The sequence below is a fragment of the Camellia sinensis genome, chromosome 1 (genome assembly GCF_055761805.1).
Source record: "Camellia sinensis isolate YWXY chromosome 1, ASM5576180v1, whole genome shotgun sequence".
NCBI lineage: Eukaryota > Viridiplantae > Streptophyta > Magnoliopsida > Ericales > Theaceae > Camellia > Camellia sinensis.
In genome coordinates this window covers 117,110,484-117,131,190 of record NC_138961.1, presented here as the reverse complement: position 1 = coordinate 117,131,190, position 20,707 = coordinate 117,110,484, and the positions used below count along the sequence as shown (strand labels likewise).

General features: G+C 38.3%; 1 protein-coding gene across 50 annotated transcripts; it reads right to left on the bottom strand.

The window, feature by feature from the left end:
• Positions 1-291: 291 nt before the first annotated feature.
• On the bottom strand, positions 292-19,865 carry LOC114272871 (low affinity sulfate transporter 3). 50 transcript variants are annotated; one of them, XM_082882758.1, is made up of 9 exons: positions 19,719-19,865; positions 19,115-19,599; positions 18,277-18,373; positions 17,572-17,646; positions 17,395-17,481; positions 15,183-16,706; positions 14,950-15,076; positions 1,431-1,713; positions 919-1,344 (listed from the first exon to the last, which is right to left on the bottom strand). In XM_082882758.1, the coding sequence occupies exons 6-8, from the start codon at positions 15,363-15,365 to the stop codon at positions 1,469-1,471; spliced, it is 555 nt and encodes a 184-aa protein (XP_082738884.1). In that variant the 5' UTR covers positions 15,366-16,706; positions 17,395-17,481; positions 17,572-17,646; positions 18,277-18,373; positions 19,115-19,599; positions 19,719-19,865; the 3' UTR covers positions 919-1,344; positions 1,431-1,468. The 50 variants fall into 50 exon arrangements, with proteins under 50 accessions (XP_082738901.1, XP_082738884.1, XP_082738877.1 ...); XM_082882751.1 differs by having other exon boundaries at positions 17,395-17,477; XM_082882732.1 differs by having other exon boundaries at positions 17,395-17,477; positions 19,115-19,642; positions 19,719-19,856.
• Between the last annotated feature and the right edge of the window lie 842 nt (positions 19,866-20,707).

The window sequence follows — 20,707 nt, the reverse complement described above, 5'->3', positions numbered from 1 at the left end:
AAAAAGGTTGCTTTGGGCACAAGAGAACAAATAGGACATGCTAGGGGGGATGGTCAGACCTCTTCTCAATGGCCAGATGTTATCTTGACATGCCAGAATACTTTAGTGGAGGATATCTCAGCCGGATCGTTTCCCCTTGGCCAATTCTTTTAGGCGGTTACAATTTGTTTGTCTCTTGAGTCACTTTTCTTCATTTTATTTGTTTCAATTGTATGTTGTTATTATCAAGTTGTATTTTTAAGATTGTCGTGTCATCTAATTAAAGATTCTATGAATGCTCAACCATCTTCATTTTGGGTCAAATAAAATTATTCAAGTGCTATGCCAAATTCACTGTGCAGGCATTTTCAAAAAGGAATTCTCATTTCATTAAACAGAGATTTGAACTAGAGGTGCTTAGCAGATATTTCGATCCGCCTAAACCGACCGAACCGAATTGAACCAATCCCCCACATTTTGGACGGATAGGTGATGACAAGCAGACAGTTATGGATTGATTTTTTCCAATCCGCCTAGTTTTGGACGAACGGCGGATTTGAGGTTCCTTTAGCGGTAACCGAAACGCCAAACCGCTAACACTCCTAGTAATTTGTAAGACTTTGTATTTTTAATTTGTTTAGATATTCTGTTTGTGTTTTCAATTGAAAAAATGTTTGGATATTTTGTTGTGTTTTCAATTTGGAAATCCTTTTATCAAATGGCAAGTGTTGATATTTTGTATTTTGTATTTTGTGTGGAAAATATAAAGTTTAATTTTCTCATTTAAAAAAAAATCAAACTAAATAGTTTTTGAATAAAAAAAAGTAATGAAATAGTTTTGATAATGCATGGTTTTCTTATATGTATTTATTATTGGTATTTGACAATTTACTTGATAATCTTTTGGTTATGTTGCGTTGGATTGTTATCCAAAAAAAATTGTTAATAAGTTGTGGTATTATGTTCAAAATTTGTAGAAGTTTAAGCTACCAAACTGATTCGCATCTATCCGCCAATCCGGCGAATCGATGGTGGATTGGAGGTTCCCTGGCGGCAACCGAACCATAAGCACCCCTAATTTGAACCCATGATCAAGTATTCCCCAAACAAAGAAGCTGGTGCTATCTTACCAACACTTTCAAAAATAGGGAACTCCTAACTAAAAGAAAAATGGTCTAAAGTAAACCCTTAGGCTCCCCTTCTCCTCCTATGCCATGTAGCAGAAGAGCTCGGGGCATTAGCGGAGAGTGATGGAAATATGCAACCTGAGACAACAATAACCAGATTACCATCATTCCTATCATCTTTGTTGATGATGGTTATAGAAGATATTGGAGCATGAGGAATGAGGGAGCTCATCGAAACCTACAAAAAGAATATCAACATCAGAATAATGCAAGGAATTGAGCAAAGATGGAAACATGAACTGAAGAATTGGACAAGAACATAACCTTGTTAAAGAAATCAACAGGAGCCCTAGCTACATCTTCTATGTCCAAAACTCCACCTTGGTCGTTGTTCTGATCTCGGTCAAGTCTTTTACTACGATCTCCTCCCTAGCCTCATCTAGGTTTTGGAAACACCATGAGTTCGTCCAGTGTGATAAAGCCGCGACCACAAGTTCTAGTCCGACTTTCTCATCCATTAAAAGAAGGTTACAAGAATAAATCTCCCTAAAAAATGGGAAGTAGATAGGGCACATCCTCATCAACCATGAGCAAATCAAGAACATATCTAAAAAAATGAGAGAAAGAGTAGGTAAATCAATGGCAAAGCCACCATAGGAAGGGAAGAATAATTCAAGATAAAGGGGAAATATGAGGTTTTCAGCCAAAGTAAATCGAAAATGGAAGAAAAATGCCCATAGTGATGAGAACAACCTCTAAAGGCAATATAAACATAGAAAAAAAAGAGAGAATCCAACTTTGAGCAGTATGATTTGAATCTAGAAAGGTATCGACGGAGCTCCATGGCCAAACAACCTCCTCACGACTAAACATTTTATGTGACACACATGGAAAAAGTGCAGGAAAATTGAAAGATGAGCAAAATTGAGCAATATTAAGCAAAAATTAAACATAAATGAGTCAACCCATAGTAGAATTCAAATCAAGCGAGGGAAAAGTTGTAATATTTGTATGTCTTCCAACTCTCATTTCTTTCTCTCTTTTATTTATATGCTTACTGTGGTAGCATCATATTTTTCGTTCCATAACATTGCTATGATTTGTATCCATTTTTGCATACATTGAGTTCGGTTCATCATTTTAATATCATTGTCATTTCTTATTACTGGAATATGTGCTTTAACGCATGTTTTGAGTTGACCCATATGACATGTTAAATAAACTGAACTTCATAGATGCGTTTTCGCATGTGTTGCATTAGTCACCTTACATATTAGAATGATGCATTTTTCTAACTATATTCTTTTCTTTGGCTTGCCTCAGAGTACTAGGTAAGCATTTTTGTTTTAGCATATTGCATGTGTGTTTGTGTTGCCATGATAGGCATACTACCATGAGGCTACCTGATTATTTGAAATAGCTCTTTGAATGCCTATGGATGAAGGCTATTTTGCTCAAGTTGGAATTACTTTGATTAGTGTACATGTGAGCTCACTTTTTCAAGTAGCACATATTCAAACCTCTTTTGAAACAAACATGAAATCAAAGCATTCTAAAGTGGGTGACGTAGTCTATACTTGTGTGCCTCACACAGTAAATTAGTATAATAATTAGAATATGAACATATACTATCCTTAAAAATCACATCATGATTAGTAGAGGCCGATCTTTGATCGAGTGAGTGGAGTTGTCAATTCATGACCTTCTCCTCTCATACCTAAGTTCCCGAGCCCAGACACTTTGATTATGATGGACAAGTGGCCTTTGGCACAAGTCACGGGTTTCTTAATTTTTTCCAAAATATTTAGATGGCGACTCTGAAATCTGGCAATGAAGTCCATTTTTGGTATCTCTGATGATAAATGGATTTTCTAAAATTTGAAGAACTTGAACTCTCATTCTTTCTTTCTTTTTCTGTTTCACATTGCACTTGTGAAACCAGTTTCGGAACTACGGAAGTCCGAACTATAGGGCTATCTTACCCAAGGAAACCAAACCCCTCCAAGGAGCACGAAAAACAGGCTACAGTTTCTAACGACTCTGTTGGGGATATTTGGAGAACTTGACTTGGACTTCATGATGTGACATTTTATTTATAGATATACGTTCATTGCATTGCATTTGCATGGTGCTTTAAGTCACTGTGTTTACCATCTGATATCCTAGACGACTTATCGGAGGCTTGCCAAAAGCTTACCAAAAGGCTAGTCAGACATAGGCAATGTCACGTTGGGAACACAACCCTTGGATTTGGGTTATCGTTGTACCGCTTGAACCTCCTTTCACTTTTCGTTGTTAGATGGGAGAGGTATATTAGGTAACCTTATTGAGGTACCTCGTTTGACCAATTGGTCTAGTGCATATAGTAAAGCTCTAGTGACTGTTCCAACATAGGACAAAATGCTCACCCGTATGCAGGATTTTGTGAAACTACTCGCTTGAAGTAGTGAAACCCTAGATCATACCAAAGCTAGGACAGGGTAACCCTACCCCCTCATAGGGGTGTTTTGGTTGTCTTTACTTAGTATGTGCTCTACAGTGAAATTATACAGGGGTGCTTCATATCAATGGTATAGTTGGTATCAATTTGTGAGGCAGAATTCAGTGAGGAGTACCGTCTTACAGCTATGATCACATCTGTTCTGATGAATCTTGGCTGAGGTGCTGTTCGATTTCTATTTGTTGCTTTTTCCTTACTTCTTTTGCTAGGTAGTCTAAAAACCATAGCTTCAGAAAGTTCTGATATCCCCCAAGTGCTCTAGACCCATGTCGGAAGACTTTGTAAGGTTGGAGATCTTGTTCAGGGACAGCCATGGTTTGCCTCACTGTCACCAATTACAAGGCGAGGAAAGGTCAAGCGGGGTTCACCAGTTCAGTTATTTCAGCAATCACCTCTTAGCTCACCTATTCTCACCGTAAGCACAGTCACCTACATCTAGAATGGCTTAGTATCTATCATCAAACGTGGAGGAATTAATGATTCGTTTGCAGCAATTAGTCGGCTCGCTCTAGCACGACATGGCCCGTCAAGTCAAGGTCATAAATAGGTTGGAACAATAACAACAGCAGCCGGTTGTGGCCTGTGCTTCACATATACCTAACGTGGCTACTCCTATACACAGTACCACTGCTAATGCTACTACAACTCAGGATCCACCAGCTAAGAGGGTTCTTACTTTTCCTATCCAGGCGGACCCAATTCCAGTACAGATGTGTAGAGCTCCAGTTTCCCAGACTAAGGCACATTCTGAATTAAAGGTTGACCCTACCTTGCTCAAAGTCAACAAACTGGAAAAACTGTTCAAGAAGGCACGGTGGGTTAACTCCATTCCAAATATGGAGGATGGGTATACTGAATCTGCAGTTACTTTGCTGGAGTGGTTCAAAATGTTGTATATTGATTGCTTTGATGGCGCTGGCAATCCAACAGTATATCTATGTCTATTTTCTTATATCTTGCGGCTAATGGGTTTGACCAAACTTCAGAAGTTGTCGCTCTTTGGCCAAACCATGTCAGGTATAGCTTTTATCTGGTATGCTAAATTGGAGGACTATGAAACTGAGCTAGGAGGAATTAGCCAAATCTTTCATTGCTCAATACTCCTACAACACCCAAATTGAGGTCACAACTTGTGATCTTAAAGCAACACGTTAGGAGCCAAATGAGGGTTTCTCAGAGTATGTAACTAGGTGGAGGGCTAAAGCATCGATGATGACCACCTGACCCTCTAAAAAGGACCAAATCTGAATTGTTGTTTGGAATCTTCACGCCAAGCTACTGCAGAAGATGATCGTTCTCCCCTTATTCATGTTCAAGGAACATCATGACATGGGAGTTTAGATTGAAGACATGATAAAGCAGGGTATCATTGTAGATGACAAGGAGCAGGCCAAGAGGTCTTTTATTTGCAGTTCCAATGTTGTCAAGGGTAGCATAGTTGTGAGACCTTCAAAGGTGAGTGTTATCACCATTACCAAACCTGCCGGCCTATTTGCCAATATGAACCCACAAACTTCCAATCCTACCCAAAACCAGAGAACAGTCAATCAATTGCCCATGACTCTATCTCGAGCCATGCAGGGGTTAATAAAAAAAGGGCACTTGAAACCCCTAGACCCTCAACCACTTCCAGACCCTCTCCTACCTAGGCACGATTCCACCAAGTACTATGTCTTCCATCAACAACATGGCCACGAAACCGATAAGTGTTACCGCCTACGTCATGAGAATTAAGTCTCATCGACAACAAAGTTATAGCTCCATCCCAAAAGCCAAACACCATAACCAACCCACTACCCAATCATAACCAAGTACCACCCCTACCACGCACCAATTACATCCATACACTAACCCCGTCCTATGACTCGAGCGTCTATATCACCCCCTCTCATCTACCAAAGCCGGTGTTGTTCATCTCTGATTGCATAGACTTGTGCATGGTAAACACATCCAACCCACAATCTGAACCCCATAAAGCCGTGATGACAACACCTAAAGAAGAGGAGGCTTTGACCTTGCAAGGAAGTACCGGTCTGTCGCTAGAAATTCTTGGGGAATTATCTGAGGGAAAATACGAGATGAGTCGATACATTGTTCCTAATGTTCAACCTAAGCCTATGGTAGTACTGCCGAGCTCAGTTGATGTTAATGTGGTCAAAGAAGACGACCCAAGCCAAGGGCTGGATGATCTTATAGATCTTGAGAAGGATTTGGATAACCTCCAATTCTTCAAAGAACAAGACTAGGGCAATGTGTAGATCGGTTGGTTTGATCTGAGCCTGTCGGTTGATAATCGAGGATGGTTAAGTGATGAATCTAACAAGGAAGAGAAAACTAGAGTGAAGTCTAAGGGAAAGAAAATCGTGGCAGCGGCGGTAGCTAGGGAAGTTGAACAGAAAGGAAAATTGCCTAAGAGTAGTAATACATAAAAACAAACCCAAGAATTGGGTGTTGATGAAATCGTAGATGCTAAACGGAAAGCTATGCTGGAGCTGTTTGAATGAGGAGATGATCAAAGGTAACATGAAGGCCGCAACACCTTGTCGCCTTGAGGGGGATCATTGCCCTGTAGGAGTGATTCAAGTGGAGCCAGATAACTGTTTGTTAGCAATTAAAGATGAAGGTGAATAGTGCGAAGACAACGATTTGCATCTTGCTCACACAGACGAAGACTAGAGAGATCACATCCCTAATGAGACTTGGTATGCCGAAGAGATAGATCACCTAACCAGGAGTGGATGGCATTTCAAGTCTCCACACTTAGACCAAATAGAACCCTCAGGAAAGACCAGAGAGATTGAGAAGGAAAAGGAAAAGAAGCTGGAGGAGGAGCTGGTTCTAAAATAACTGAACAAGATCCAAGCTGGCATTTCCATTTGGGGCCTCCTTATGGCTTTACGAGTACACCGACAGGCAGTTTTGTCAACGATGGATAAATCTAAGTTGTCCATTGATACTACACCAGAGCAACTCGTCTACCTGATCTTCCTAGGTAGCACCAAGCCTGTGCTCACCTTTTCTGATAAAGAGTTGCCACCAGAAGGATCAACGCACAACAAACAACTATATATATCTGTTGAGTGTAGAGGAAAATGGATTCTAGTGGTTCTAGTGGACACCGACTCTATTATCAATGTCTGTCCGTCTTGCACTGCCTATGCAATAGACCTGAAGCTGGCCGATTTCCTCCCCACGAACCAAGTGATCCTAGCGTATAACAGTACGAGCAGAGAAGTTATGGGGACGGTGAAAGTACAAATCCAAGTGGCCCTTCCGAGCATGAGATTTTCCATGTGCTTGATGTGCCAGCTACCTTGAACCTGCTTCTAGGGAGGCCCTAGCTCATTACATGAAGGTTGTGCCCTCCACCCTCCATCAAATGTTGAAATACCCTCATGAGGAAGGGGTGGCTACTGTTTTTGGGAACTCATCTATGCATCCACCTCCAGAGGCTACTATGCCTTTGTTGGAAATCAATCACGGTGATGAGGATGTGTTTCTTTCAAGTTTCACTCTGGTAGAAGCCCAAGTGGTACAGACGATCCTAGCTGAGGATGAAAGCATGTATGTTAGTGCTCAGTCCATTTATTGCATGAACAAATTGCGGCACATTCCTGGGATGGGGCTTTGAAGAAGTGGAAAAAAAGGTGTTGTGATGCTAGCTGAGGTGCCACACAATCCACATGCCTTTGGTTTGGCCTATGTGCCCACCAAAGAAGGCTGGAGCAGGAAAGGAGAAGAGAGGAAAGAAAGGGCCAAGGCTAAGAGAGCTGGGAAACATTATGAGCTAGTTCACAGGCCAATCTAGGGAACGTTGAGTGAGCTCTTTGTCATAGAAGGAGAGGATTTCCCCTTCTGCAGCTTTCCTGAGCCTTGGGTGGATTCCTCAACGACAAAGCATTTCCCGGGTTTCGAAATCCTCTTTGACCACGAACTTCAAGACAGTGATGATGAGGGGGCTGATTCAAGTATCGAAGCTGGCCAGAGTAAAGATGGCGACGATTCAAACAACAGTGAGGCTAGAGTAGGGGTAGCATGAGACAATCTCTTGACAGATCCTGAGACTAGTACGGAGGACTTTGGGGATACCTTTACTATTTCTGTGATCGAAGAGGAAATGGTTATGGACTCCATCAGTTGCATTTTGGATTCGTCGAAAGCACTAGGCCTCACTTGGCAATTAGAGAAGAGCTTTATTTCCAGTTCTGAAGCGGATGATAAGTCTGAGTCTGATTCTGCCAAGTTAGTTAAGTTGGAGTCAGATTCGAGTCTATTTGAGGAGTCTGAGTCTGGCACTTCCGGGGGTGGTAACCCAGATGCCAAAATCCTGTCAAGGTCTACTTTTAAATTTTATTTTAAGTCAACTGTAACAGAGGACCCAGACTTTATTAATGGGAATGCAATAGACTTCACTTACTTCTCTGTGCCTTTAGTTTCTTGCGCTGATATTGATTTTCAAAATTTTGACTTAAACGAAGGGAAAGAAATTCCTCGGGCTTTGAAAATTTTGATTGACCAAGAAAATGAGAGGCATACTAAGCCTTGCATAGGTGAGATCATTACAATTAACATGGGTATTGAGAATGATCCACGCTTAGTCCAAATCGGGTCCACGTTGTCTTCGGAGGAACGCGAACGTTTAATCACTTTATTAAAAGATTTCAAAGATGTTTTTGCGTGGTCCTATGAAGACATGCCTAGAATCGATCGTGAGATTGTGCAGCACCAGATCGCTCTTGACCCCAAGGCCTGACCAGTGAAGCAAAAGCTCTGCAGAATTTGTCCAGATTAAGCATTGAAGATTAAAAAGGAAGTCACCAAGCAGATTAACGTCAGATTCTTGATAGTATCTAAATATTTGAATTGGTTGGCCAATATCGTTCCAGTTCTAAAGAAGGATGGTAGAATCAGAGTTTGCATTAACTTTAGGGATCTAAATAAGGCTAGTCCTAAGAAAGACTTTCCATTGTTGCACATCGATGAGTTGGTAGACTTCACCGCCAGCCATGCGTTGTTATTATTCATGGATGGATTTTTGGGGTATAACCAGATCTTGATGGGGCCTGAAGACAGAGAGAAGACTGCGTTCACCACACCATGGGGTACCTACTGCAACAGGGTTATGCCATTCAGGCTGAATAACGTTGGGGCTACATATCAGCGAGCTACAACCACAATCCTGCACGACATGATCCATAAGGAAGTCGAGGTGTATGTGAAAGATATGATTGTAAAATCCAAAGAACGAGAAGGCCATTACATCGCGCTATAAAAATTCTTTGAATGGATCAGGGAGTACAGACTGAGGTTGAACCCACAAAAATGCATTTTTAGAGTGATTGTGGAGAAGATGTTGGTTTTCTAATTACACAGAAGGGAATTGAAGTAGATCCATCCAAGATCAAAGCCATCTTAGAAATGCCATCACTAAGGACTGAAAAGGAGGTGCGTGGCTTTCTAGGGAAAGTGCAATTCATAAGATGGTTTATCTCCAAATTAACCTTGACTTGTGAACCACTGTTTGGTCTCTTAAAAAGGGGGAATAAGTTCTGATGGGACGATCGATGTAAGTTTGCCTTCAAACAAATTAAGCAGTACCTTAAGAACCCGCCTGTATTGTCACCACCAGAGCCATGGAAGCCACTGATCATGTACCTATCAGTGATAGAGTCAACCATGGGGTGCATGCTAGCACAAGAATCAAAAGCTAAGGTGGAAAAGGCCATTTTCTACCTGAACAAGAAGATATTGGACTACGAGACCCGCTACACTCCTTTGGAGAAGGCTTTCTTAGCTTTGGTTTAGGCCACTGGGAAGTTGAGACACTACTTGTTGGCTTATTCCATAATTTTGGTTTCAAGATTAGATCCCATCAAATATCTCTTTGAGAAACTAGCGCTTACGGGTAGGCTAGCTCATTGGTTGCTTCTTCTCTCCAAGTTTGACCTTAAGTACGTCACTCGTAAGTCCGTTAAAGGCAAAGCAGTAGCGAAATTTTTGGTAGACCACCCAGTGGAAGGAGATGAAATAGTAGAGTACCTATTCCCAGATGAGGAGATTGTGCAGGTAAAGAAAGAGACGTGGACAATGTACTTTGACAGAGCGGCTAATCAATATGGTTATGGGATAGGCGTGTTGCTTATAGCACCCGATGATTCCCATATACACCTAGCTTTCAAACTCTGGTTCAAAGCATCTAACAATGAAGCAAAGTATGAGACATGTATTGTTGGATTGGAAGCTGCCCTAGAACTAGGGATAATAAGGTTGGACGTCATCGGAGACTCAAATCTGGTTGTTTCTCAAGCCAATGGAGATTGGAAGGTCAAAGAAGAGAAAATGAAAGTTTATCACCAAACCTTGGACATTCTGGTTCCAAGGTTTGACAATGTGTCATTTACACACTTGTTAAGAGAGAACAACCGGTTTGCTGATGCGCTGGCAACTCTATCCTCCATGGTAGACATACCGCTAGGGGTTAAGATGTGTCTGATTATCATCGAATAGAAATAGGTGCCTGCTTACGAGACAATAGACGAAGTTCAAGACAAGAACCCCTGGTATCATGACATTTGGAACTTCCTAGAAAATGATATGTACCCACAAGGGGCAAATGCCAAGGATAAATTGGGAATAAGGCATTTGGTCGGTCAGTTTATCATATGCGGACGTAAGTTGTACAAGAGAGGTCATCTGGGAATGCACAAGCTCTGTGTCAAAGAGGAAGAATCAAAACGTCTCATGGAGGCCATCCACGGAAGAGAGTGTGGAGCACACATAAAAGGTGTGATGCTGGCCAGGAAGATCCTCAAGCAGGGATATTATTGGTCAACCATAGAGGAGGATTGTATCAACTTTGTTCGGCAATGCCACAAATGTCAAATCCATGCTAATCACATGAATATCCCACCGTCAAAGGTCTACAACATGACTTCACCATGGCCTTTCTCAGTCTGGGAAATTGATGTCATTGGAGCAATCTCACCAAAGGATTCGAATGGACATGAGTTCATTTTGGTGGTGATTGAGTATTTTACTTAGTGGGTGGAGGCGTAGTCGTATTTAGTGTTGAAAGCATCGCATATGGCCAAGTTCATGAGGAACAATATCGTCTGCAGGTAAGGGGTGCCAAATGAGATCGTATCAGACAACAACTCACACTTTAAGAATGAGGTAGTGGATTTGCTTGAGAAATACAACATGGCTTTTCACAATTCATCAACATATAGACCACAAACCAAAGGAGCCATTGAAGCCACTAACAAGAATGTCAAGAACATCCTATGAAAGATGGTGGAGACCTACAAGAACTGGCCAAATAAACTGCCTTTTGCACTCTGGGGTTATAGAACGTCAATTCAAACATCTATAGGGGCAACTCTCTACTCTTTAGTATATGGGATGGAAACTATTTGGCCAATCGAGGTCGAAGTAGAGGCGGATTGGCAGCAAAACAAATTTGAAGAGTTGATGTTGTTTGACGAGAAGAGGTTAAAGGTGTTGTATCATATCCAAGGATATCAGCACAGAATCGCCACCTTCAACAAGAAAGTCAAATCCAGAAACCTCAAAGAAAGAGATATAGTGCTCAAAGATAACTGAACTCTCATCCATGACCCTAGGGGCAAGTTTAGACCCAATTGGACTGGTCCTTACATCATCAAATCTATCTGGTCAGGAGGATCAATCATCCTCATGGATTTGGATGGCTTGGAGTTCTCACAACCGATCAACATGGAAAAGTTAAAGAAATACTATCCTTAAGAGGCTTGCTAGGATGAAAACCCGTAAGGGCGACCTAGGCAAAAGTTATAGTATAAAAATTTGGAAATAAAGAAAAATAGAGCTCACAAGGTTGAAAACCCGAAAGGGTGGCTTTGGCAAAATTTTGAGCACAAAAGGAAAGAGTTAATGCTTGAGTGAACCTTAACTGAACTACGTAAGGCCTGATTCTCATCTTTGGGATACGAAGGCAACTTCATCCTGAAGTTCGGCCATAATCATTTTCAACTCGACTGTATTTGTTTGATTGGTCCATCTCATCATCTATTGGCTTGGTTACGTTACTACCATTTGGCAGAACGGCCAGTTGCAAGACAAAGCAAGGGGCAGAACGATAGTGAAGGTAAATGCAGTTGTGGGCAATTATGATCTTTTTTATTCTGAGCTATATTTCTTGAGGATAGATTCCATGTGTGTTAGGTATTGACCGTTTGCGAAAGTTGTTTTGAAAATTTTTAATTAAGTTGATTTTCTCAAAATTTCACTTTTTACAATACAGGCCATTATTTGGACCAAAAAAGAAACTTTTCAGTACTCACACCTATAATTATACGTTTTCAACACAAGTACACCCTCAAACTCTCAGGTTAAATTAAAGTTGCTTTTACATCCTAACACTTGAAAAGGAAAGTCAAAGTAATAAACTAGGGGCATAGATAAGTCAAGTAGTGGTCCTCTATCTCTTGCCCGCACTCGCAGAAGTCTCTGCCGCCAAGGATGGCCCGACCTATGTCTTATCCTCAAGCCAAGCCAAACACTTACCAGGAAGGGCACAATTAAAGCTAGTAGTAGGGGCCAAAAGCTCTCTTATCCTCCAAGCAGCAAGGTATCGAGCCAGGTACGAAGGATGAATTAGAAATAAAGCTAGATATTCCACCCCCTTATCTGGACGAGTCTGATCATGCCCAAACTAGCGTCTGAACCGAATAAGAAGTAGAACACACTGTGTGTGGGGCCAATCAACTATATACCTCACTGGTGGGACATGTTGTAGCTCATCTCGGAAAAATTAAGCTAGGGGCACTACCTAGCGATGTCAGTCGCAGATCTGCTGCACATCAATTCGCACCACAACCCCTCTGTGGGGAAGTTCACTAGCTGCATCCGAAAGAAATAGGATCTGGATGAATACTCAAGGCAAGGGTCCACGGCTTTTAGCTTATCCATCCACTACAACAAAAAAAAGTTTTTACAGCGCACAATGCTGGCCGTAAAAACCCTTCTACGACATGCAATGCGCGTCATATTATGACCAGTCATGGAAAGTCATTCACTTTCAATGACATACTTCGTACGCCATTAAAAACTATTTAACGACAGATTTTGTGCGTCGTCGTTACTTTTTTGATAACATGCTAGGGTACGCCGTTAAAAACTATTTAACGGCAGATTTTGTGCGACGTTGTTATTTTTTCTACGTCTATTTTTCCACGTCGTTAATTGGTGAGACAAATAACGACACTGATTGTGCGCCGTAAAATATGTAATACAACAACTTATTATGCCTACCGTAGAATATACTGTTTTTTTATTATTTTAAATTCAGCAGGTTCTGTTTGACCAATTTTGTATAATCTAGCAAATATTACAAACAAGCATCACAAAACATCAATCAACCACCAAAATATTGTTTGAAACATCAAAAAGAAGCTATATCCATAAATTATAAACATTCAACAATTTTCTATACATTTCAAACATTCAAAAACTAAATTCTTAAGTTCTAAACTGTACAAAAAGTTTAAACCATCCAAAACTGTGCATATCTAACTTTCTAAACATATCGACAATTATTAAGAGATTATCTAAAACTACCGACAACAGTTTCTACAGTAGTTACAACTGCAGCTGCAGCTGTAGCAAATCTACTTGCTCCTATCATAGGGACGAGGGTGCCCAATGTATGTGTTAAGACACCTAAACCCGCGACAATAGCTAGAGCAACTAACCCTGTTACATTTCTTGTCTGCATGACAAAGGAAACTTCATATAAGTACAAAAACTAACGATTCAGGGACAAAAATATTTCTTAAGGTATTAAGAAATGATCAAGAAATTTTAAAGTATCAACAAAACATTTCCAAAATTAGTAAGATAATTCAATGGCCCCATAAAAGCAATGTAATAATGAAAAATTAGCAAAAATTCAAGATCTCAATAGTTTGCTACTAAATCCAGGCCATAAGAAACTCAAGAGAAAAATCAAATTTAAAAAGAGGAAGAGGTGGAATTAATCTACTTCACTGCAACACCTACTTGGGACTTGCATAATTATGTTAAAGGATCCCTATGTATGAGGTTTAGGTTTGTATAGGTTTCATCCATTACCATTGTAAGTTCCAAAATAAAGAGTCCAAGTCAAATTAGAGTCCATATTATTTGCAAGTTTTAAAAGAAACTCTCGATCCATTATAAAAAAAATTTAGGTAAATTTTAGTAGCTTTAGGCACTTTTTGGGACAATGTGATATAATTTTACCTTAGTACTTAGTAGCAACTTAACATAAATAAATTTTTTTTTAATAATATATATACCTAATCTAATATTTTTGGAATAAACTAAAATCAACACAATGTCAAAATAGGGTAACACCAACTGATATTCTTTTTTTATATATTAGAGATCATTGGATGGGTGTGTCATGAAAGTGAAAACTAATTTTTTTTTTTACTTTTTTTATAAAAAATAAAAAAAAATAACAGTAAAGAGGGAAAGATACATAAACTCGTGTAATAAACTGAAGCACCCAAGAATTCCATAACTAAGCCTTTGGATCATACAGGGAAGTAAAAAAACAATTTTGTTTTCCCTCACAGAAAACAATTTTCCCTATCATTTCCCTCACAGGAAACAATTTTGGGACCAAACCAATGAAATTAAGTAGAAAAATCATAAATCAATTTTTTCTACCTTTCCCTCACAGAAAACTATTTTGGGTCCAAGTGCAATATGGGTTTACAAAATGAAACTACAGACTACCTATGAATTAAAATGAATAAAAAAAAATTCTTACAAAAAAACTTTTGATGCTGCTACAAGCTACTATAGCAGTTGGTAAAATAATAATGTGGCTATTTGGTGTATTTCAAGCCAAAAACTGATAACATAAAATAAAAACTAGAAGCACCCTTCCCCTATTGCTCAATAATTCAATTTTTTCAGCTTATTTAAAATCTTTGTATCTTATAAACTATAACCAGAAACTGCATATCACATATTTTCAAATATATATATATATATATATAATATAGAAGAAAAAAAAAAACTCTATAAAATGTATACATTAGCTATACTACATCTCAATGACCTTCCTTTTCTTTATATATTCTCTGTATGGTGGGCATATGTTTAATTAGTGACAGCTAAAAATATGAACAAACTAAGCTAAGTGACCAAATAAAGTAATAAGCTTAATTTGCAAGCTTCTCTTTTGAATAAATTCTTGTAATAATTATTTATCTTGGTAGTGGAATGCAATTTGATTTAGTGATTTAGGCAATACAAACAAGAAAGAGAAGAAACAAAACAGAAACAAAAAAAAAAAAAAAACAAAAGGCTTACCAGTGGCAACATAGCATGAAGTTAAAGATCCTACAATGTTCATGAAGCCCATGGCCAACATTTCCTTGTTTCCATCAAGATGGTAACCTTTTATGGATGCAAAAGATCGACCAACCACAATGGCTTCCTGAAGTTGGCACACGTGTCAAGACACTTTTCACAAGAAATTCAAAATGTTCATGAATAATGTTGAAGAATAAATAGAAGGGAATAAATAGTGATGAGGAATGCACCGTGAGAGCGACAACTGCAACAATCAGTCCAATTTTAGCCACTTCTGAGGCATGTGGGTTGTTGAATTGTAACTGATGAATTAAGATTGGATTCAGCCCTCCTTTGATGTGTTTCACTATTTTAACTCCATATTTATCAGCTCTTGTCAGGAAAACGATAATAATAGACAAAATCATAGGCATCAATGGTGCAATGACCGGCAACCAAAAGAGTTTCTTGTCCCTTTTGATGAAGAGAGCAGCTCATCCACTGCACAGCCATAGCCACAGCACAGCAGCTCCAGCAGAGTAGCAGCTGGAGCTCCAGCAGCTCCATAGTAGCACAGCCACAACCACAGCCACAGCACAACAGCTCCAGCATAGCAGCAATCACAACAGCTCCAGCAGCTCCAAAGCAGAGCAGCAGTCACAACAACTCAGCAGCTTTAGAGCAATAGCTCCAATAGTCACATGTGCATTATCAAGGCTAGGTAGTTAGTTTGTTAGAGTTTAACTATAGTTTAGTTAGACAGTTATGGTTAGGTGCAGTTATGGTTAGGTAAAGTAGATCACTCTTGTATATATACTATCTTCTCTGTATAATGTTGATTCATTTAGAAAATCAATAAAATGGATATTTTCTTGTTTTCTCTTTACCTTTTACCCAAATCACAGAATCACAAAGTAAGTATACACTAGAATTGTGGCAGACAAAGAAATTGTATAGACCACCACCTATGTTTGATCTTGGTTATTTTTATTTTTATGTAAAAAAATAAATGAATAAATAAAAAAGAAAACAACAAAAATGAAATTGCCAATTATGGTTGTTACTTACCAAGAATCTAGTAATTAAAATGAAAGTAAGAAATGAGCAACCAAGGATGAAGCTGTAAGGATTCCAAACCATTCTTTATATGATACACCCTAAGAGAAGCACGACGAGTTTAAATTCATAAATGAAAAATCGAAATCTCCATGAATCAAATCTGCAACTAATCCATTTATACTATTTACAATTGGTCTTTAACTCTTTGAGACATATGGCTAAATATAGAGAAGATTATTTTTTTTTTTTCTGAGTAAGAGAATACAGAGAAGAACTAAAATGGACTCTAGACGTCGATTCATGCCCCAACAGTGACTAAGGCAAACAAAATCATTAGTAATGATTATCATAGATTCTTCCAGTTAATAACTTATTTTATACATTGTCTCCAAACACATTTCGGTAAAACAGTGCAAATGCTAATATAATTCACAATTAAGGCATCTTGAAATTCTAACCTCGCTGATAAATATAGTAGAAAATGCATATACAAACAAATTTCAAGGGCATCTCTTTAAAAAACAAATTGTTAAGTTAAAAAAACAAATTGACATCACGACATTCTTTACCTATTCTGTGGCCAGAGAAGTTAACATAACAGCATTTGCCCTTAGAAGAAAAAGCTTCAAACTACATAGATGATGACTCAAAGAGCACTTGTAACATGCCTGGGTTAGATTATACAGAAAACCCTTTATTGTGAAGTTCAGTTGAACCTAGTCAATGCAGAATTAAGAAAAATAAGTCAAAGAGAAGACACCAGCATGTTTATACTACCTATATTATTTCCCCCATTGATAATAATTTGACTGCATTTTTAATAATTCTCTTGCACAAAAGCTCGTAATACTACTGTTTCTTGCAGTTATAAATCATCTAAAATGTAAGATATTTTATGAAAATATTAAATAAAATAACTATAAAATAAATAAATAAATAAACTCAAAAACTATTTTTGAAAGCTCAAAACCAAATAGAGAAGATAGATGATTTATGTAACCAAATCCTTGGAGACGAATGAAAACAATCAAGGTTTTGCAAATGAAAAGGATTCTTACCGATGTTTCACCTATTCTGACACAAAGGATTCTATTAGAAGCACTAAAGACCATAGAGAATAAAATTCTCAATGGCCATCTTAATTCTAAAGGTGCATAGATTGTGGACTACAAATAGGAAATTCATTCGATGTAATCTCAATCAATTCTAGGAAGATACTGTCCAGCTGAATTTTGAGCAACAACTACTACAAGCATCCATCCTGAGGACTCCATAATTCTGGTATCATTTGAAACAATTGCACAAGCTTAGAAAATCACTTATTTATTTATTTATTTATTTATTTATTTATTTATTTATTTTTCCCTACTAAACACAGAGGACTTTAAATACTTCCACAATTACCTCCACCTCCTCAGAGTTCAAATTTCCCACAGCAATATAATACAATTTAGACCACAAAATTTCCTGTTGGATGATACCATTTCCTGTCTAGGAAAAGACATAAAGATTAATAACCTAATCCACCACAAATTTTTTTAATCATACAATATATAACAATAACGTTACCCCCCTTATTACCATGAATAATGTTCCAAGACAAAGTTGTATTAGGATACGATGGGTCCTCTATCCACTCAACAAGGCTTTCTCTACCTGCAGAATTACCATAAATAAGTGTGAAGAAACTAAAAACATTCTTGTATGCGTTGAGGCTTGAAATGTTTACATGTGTATATCGATAAACTTATACCTTAAGAGGGTTCATAGTTCTTGTAATTGACAGATTATTTTGGAATATTTTCTATATTAAAGCTGGTATGGCTAGAACACAGTGCGTAGCAGTGGACATGAGATAAGTAACAGGTTTAGAATTCCTAGTGGGAGAAGATACAAGATTTTGAAGTAGTTGGATTAAAATATTCCTATACATAAAAGTCAAACTTTCTGGAAACCTAAATATATGCTTACATATGAATAAAAAAGATGAACTCCCTCATACTCATTGATGTCACTCTCTGATACGATTAAACACGACTCATTAGACCATAACAATTCAATATGTATCAGATAACATCTACATGCTGATCAAGATGATTCCAATGTGAATGTTAGTAAACCATTTCAAAACAAAATCAAAAAGGGTCTCCAAAAACTACATTTCTTTTAATCCCTGACATTATCAAAAAAGAGTTTATAGACTTGAAAAGTAGCATGTACAATTGCATCCATAACAAAGAACTATTTGTCTTGCCATAATTTCGTGATTGAAAAGTTTAAATTTACCTTGCGCTATTACAAGGGACAAAGGGGCAGAATTCGGGGATTTGACACTCTATGAAATATTCACTTTAGACCTTTTGTTAAGAAAGTATGCCCACTCCTGCAACCCAAGAACAAATTTAATTGCAACTATTATTCAAAACATATGAACAGTCTCGAAAAGTCAGTGCTTCAATGTTACTAAGAAGACAAAAATAAAGGGTTGAGAATCTAAAATACCTCAATTTTGAGTTCCTGATATTTCAAATAGAAAATAAAAAAAATAAAAAATAAAAACATTTGGGTCCATGCAAGGATCATGAGACCTATATTTCCAAAGTAAGTGCATTTGTGAGGGTAACTACAAAACAGTGGTTACAGTGGCTTAACAGTCTAATGATTCCACATTTCTGAATGCAAGCAATTAGAACTCAGTTAAAGATAATAAAAGCGAACAAGTCTATCAAAACAATACAAGTATAAAGACAGTATAATAGTCTTACAGAGCAAGTGTTACTATCTAATGCAACTAGGAATAAACCCAGATTGAGAGAGAGAATGGCAAACCAAATTCAATTGTCTCATATCAGTTTGTGTACAATAAACCCATTTTTAACAACAAAAAGTTCAAATTAAACACTGAAGCCAAAAGTACTTGAGGGTTAATAATTGATATATGACTAGGTAAAGAACAATTACTCCAAATTGTGAGAAACCCATGTGATATTATCAACAAAAAATCATAATATGAATGAAAATCACCAAAAAATTGAAATTAAATTAATATAGGTAATTCAAGTTCCATGAGAATATGGGTTTAAAAGCTAAAAAGAAACAAAATTTGAGAGAGCAGAGCAACTACCAGAGAGGGGGACAAGATGCGTTGGCCTAAGAAGGAATTTGAGGAGAGAGAAAAAGAAGTGAAGGAGCTCTAAAGAGCAGCCATTGTGGCCATTGTTGTTGTGACTCTCGAAGATTGCTACTTCTGCAATGAAAAAGAACGTTCTCTCTCTAACCCATCTCTCTACGATCTTAAACTCATCAAACCCATCCATAAAATCTTCTTTTTTTAATAGAGACCTTCTCAAAAATCGCCAAATCAGGTTTTGTATTTGACCCACAATGTGATTGGGGGCTAATCAATGGCTCCAAAGATCGAAGACTCTTTGAACCCTCAATCTCTCCTTTCACAGCTACTTTCTTCTCAATACCCTCTGGCGACAGTGTTGCTGAGATTTTGGAGAAGTTTGGAGAGGATGTCAGGGGTGAAAGACGCCATTGTTGTGATTGAAACAGGCCGGCGCCACCACGTCGTCGTATGGGGTACTGCACATGGTGTTGCGGCTGCTAAAAGAGAGAGAGAAGTGAAAGTGACTAGGGCAGGACTGGGCTGGGAGTGAGAATGAATTAGGGATTTCAGATACACAACCAAGAAGAGAAGAGAAGCATGAGACTACGATAGATACCTTTGATTTCAGATACACAACTGAAGAGAAGAGATGAAATGATCCTTGGTAACCCTAGCAATTGATTCGGCCTTCATCATCATCACACAGAGAGAGATTGAAAGGTTCCATAGAGGAAGGCAAAATAGTTATTTTGAGAAAAAAAAAAAAATAATATATATATATATATTTTTTGATTGGCACTCCAAATTTTATTTTGGCACTTTTTTTTTTTTTAATCATACAATTCACGCATATACTGTGCGTCGTAAAAAGGCAATACTTTTAACGGCAAGCGATGTGTGCGTCGTAAAAAGTGCAATACTTTTAATGGTGGGCATTGTGTACGCTGTGAAAAGTATTCACTTTTCACGGCTGGCGTATGTGCGTCATGTATAATTAATGTATTAACGGCACGCCATATGTACGTCGTAAAAAGTTTTATTATTTACGACGTGCATTGCAAGGCATAAAAAAATCATCGTTATTACCATTCACAGCCTATGCAATAGACACGTCGTGGTTGGAAAAGTATTTACGACGTGTAAAAAAAGCAAGTCGTAAAAGTGAGAAACCACGACGTACATTTATTGTATGCTGTTGATGTGGTGCCGTAAAAAGTCAGTTTTCTTGTAGTGATCAACCACACCTGGGGAGGGATAAAAAAATAAGAAAGATTAAAGAATAGAGAGATATGCGTTCAGAGAAAAAGTAAGAAAAGGGCTTTGAGAGAAAATATAGAGTAAATGCCAAAGTGATGTAAGAAATCATAAATGGGAGAGGATGGGAAACAATACCCGCAAAAGTAGTAGACTCCTTGTAAATCGAGAAGTCTCTCACCGATGGAAAGCATCCAAACCCATTATGGTTTTGGCTAGTGCTAGGCTTATACAGCTTCGGCCCTCCTTGAGGCATTGAGGGGCAAGAAGGTAATGGGCGAGCAAGCATATGCAGAAAGCATGTTGGCAGTAACCTCGCCAAAGAAGATCATGCCTATTCTCGATGTCGGA

Coding starts and splice junctions, on each gene's coding strand:
- LOC114272871 (XM_082882758.1), bottom strand. CDS start 15,365: ATGCCTATGATTTTGTCTATTATTATCGTTTTCCTGACAAGAGCTGAT. Junction 15,077..15,182: donor TTGCAGTTGTCGCTCTCACG/GTGCATTCCTCA, acceptor TGCCAACTTCAG/GAAGCCATTGTGGTTGGTCG. Junction 1,714..14,949: donor TTCATGCTATGTTGCCACTG/GTAAGCCTTTTG, acceptor TCATTTTTTTAG/ATATGTTCTTGATTTGCTCA.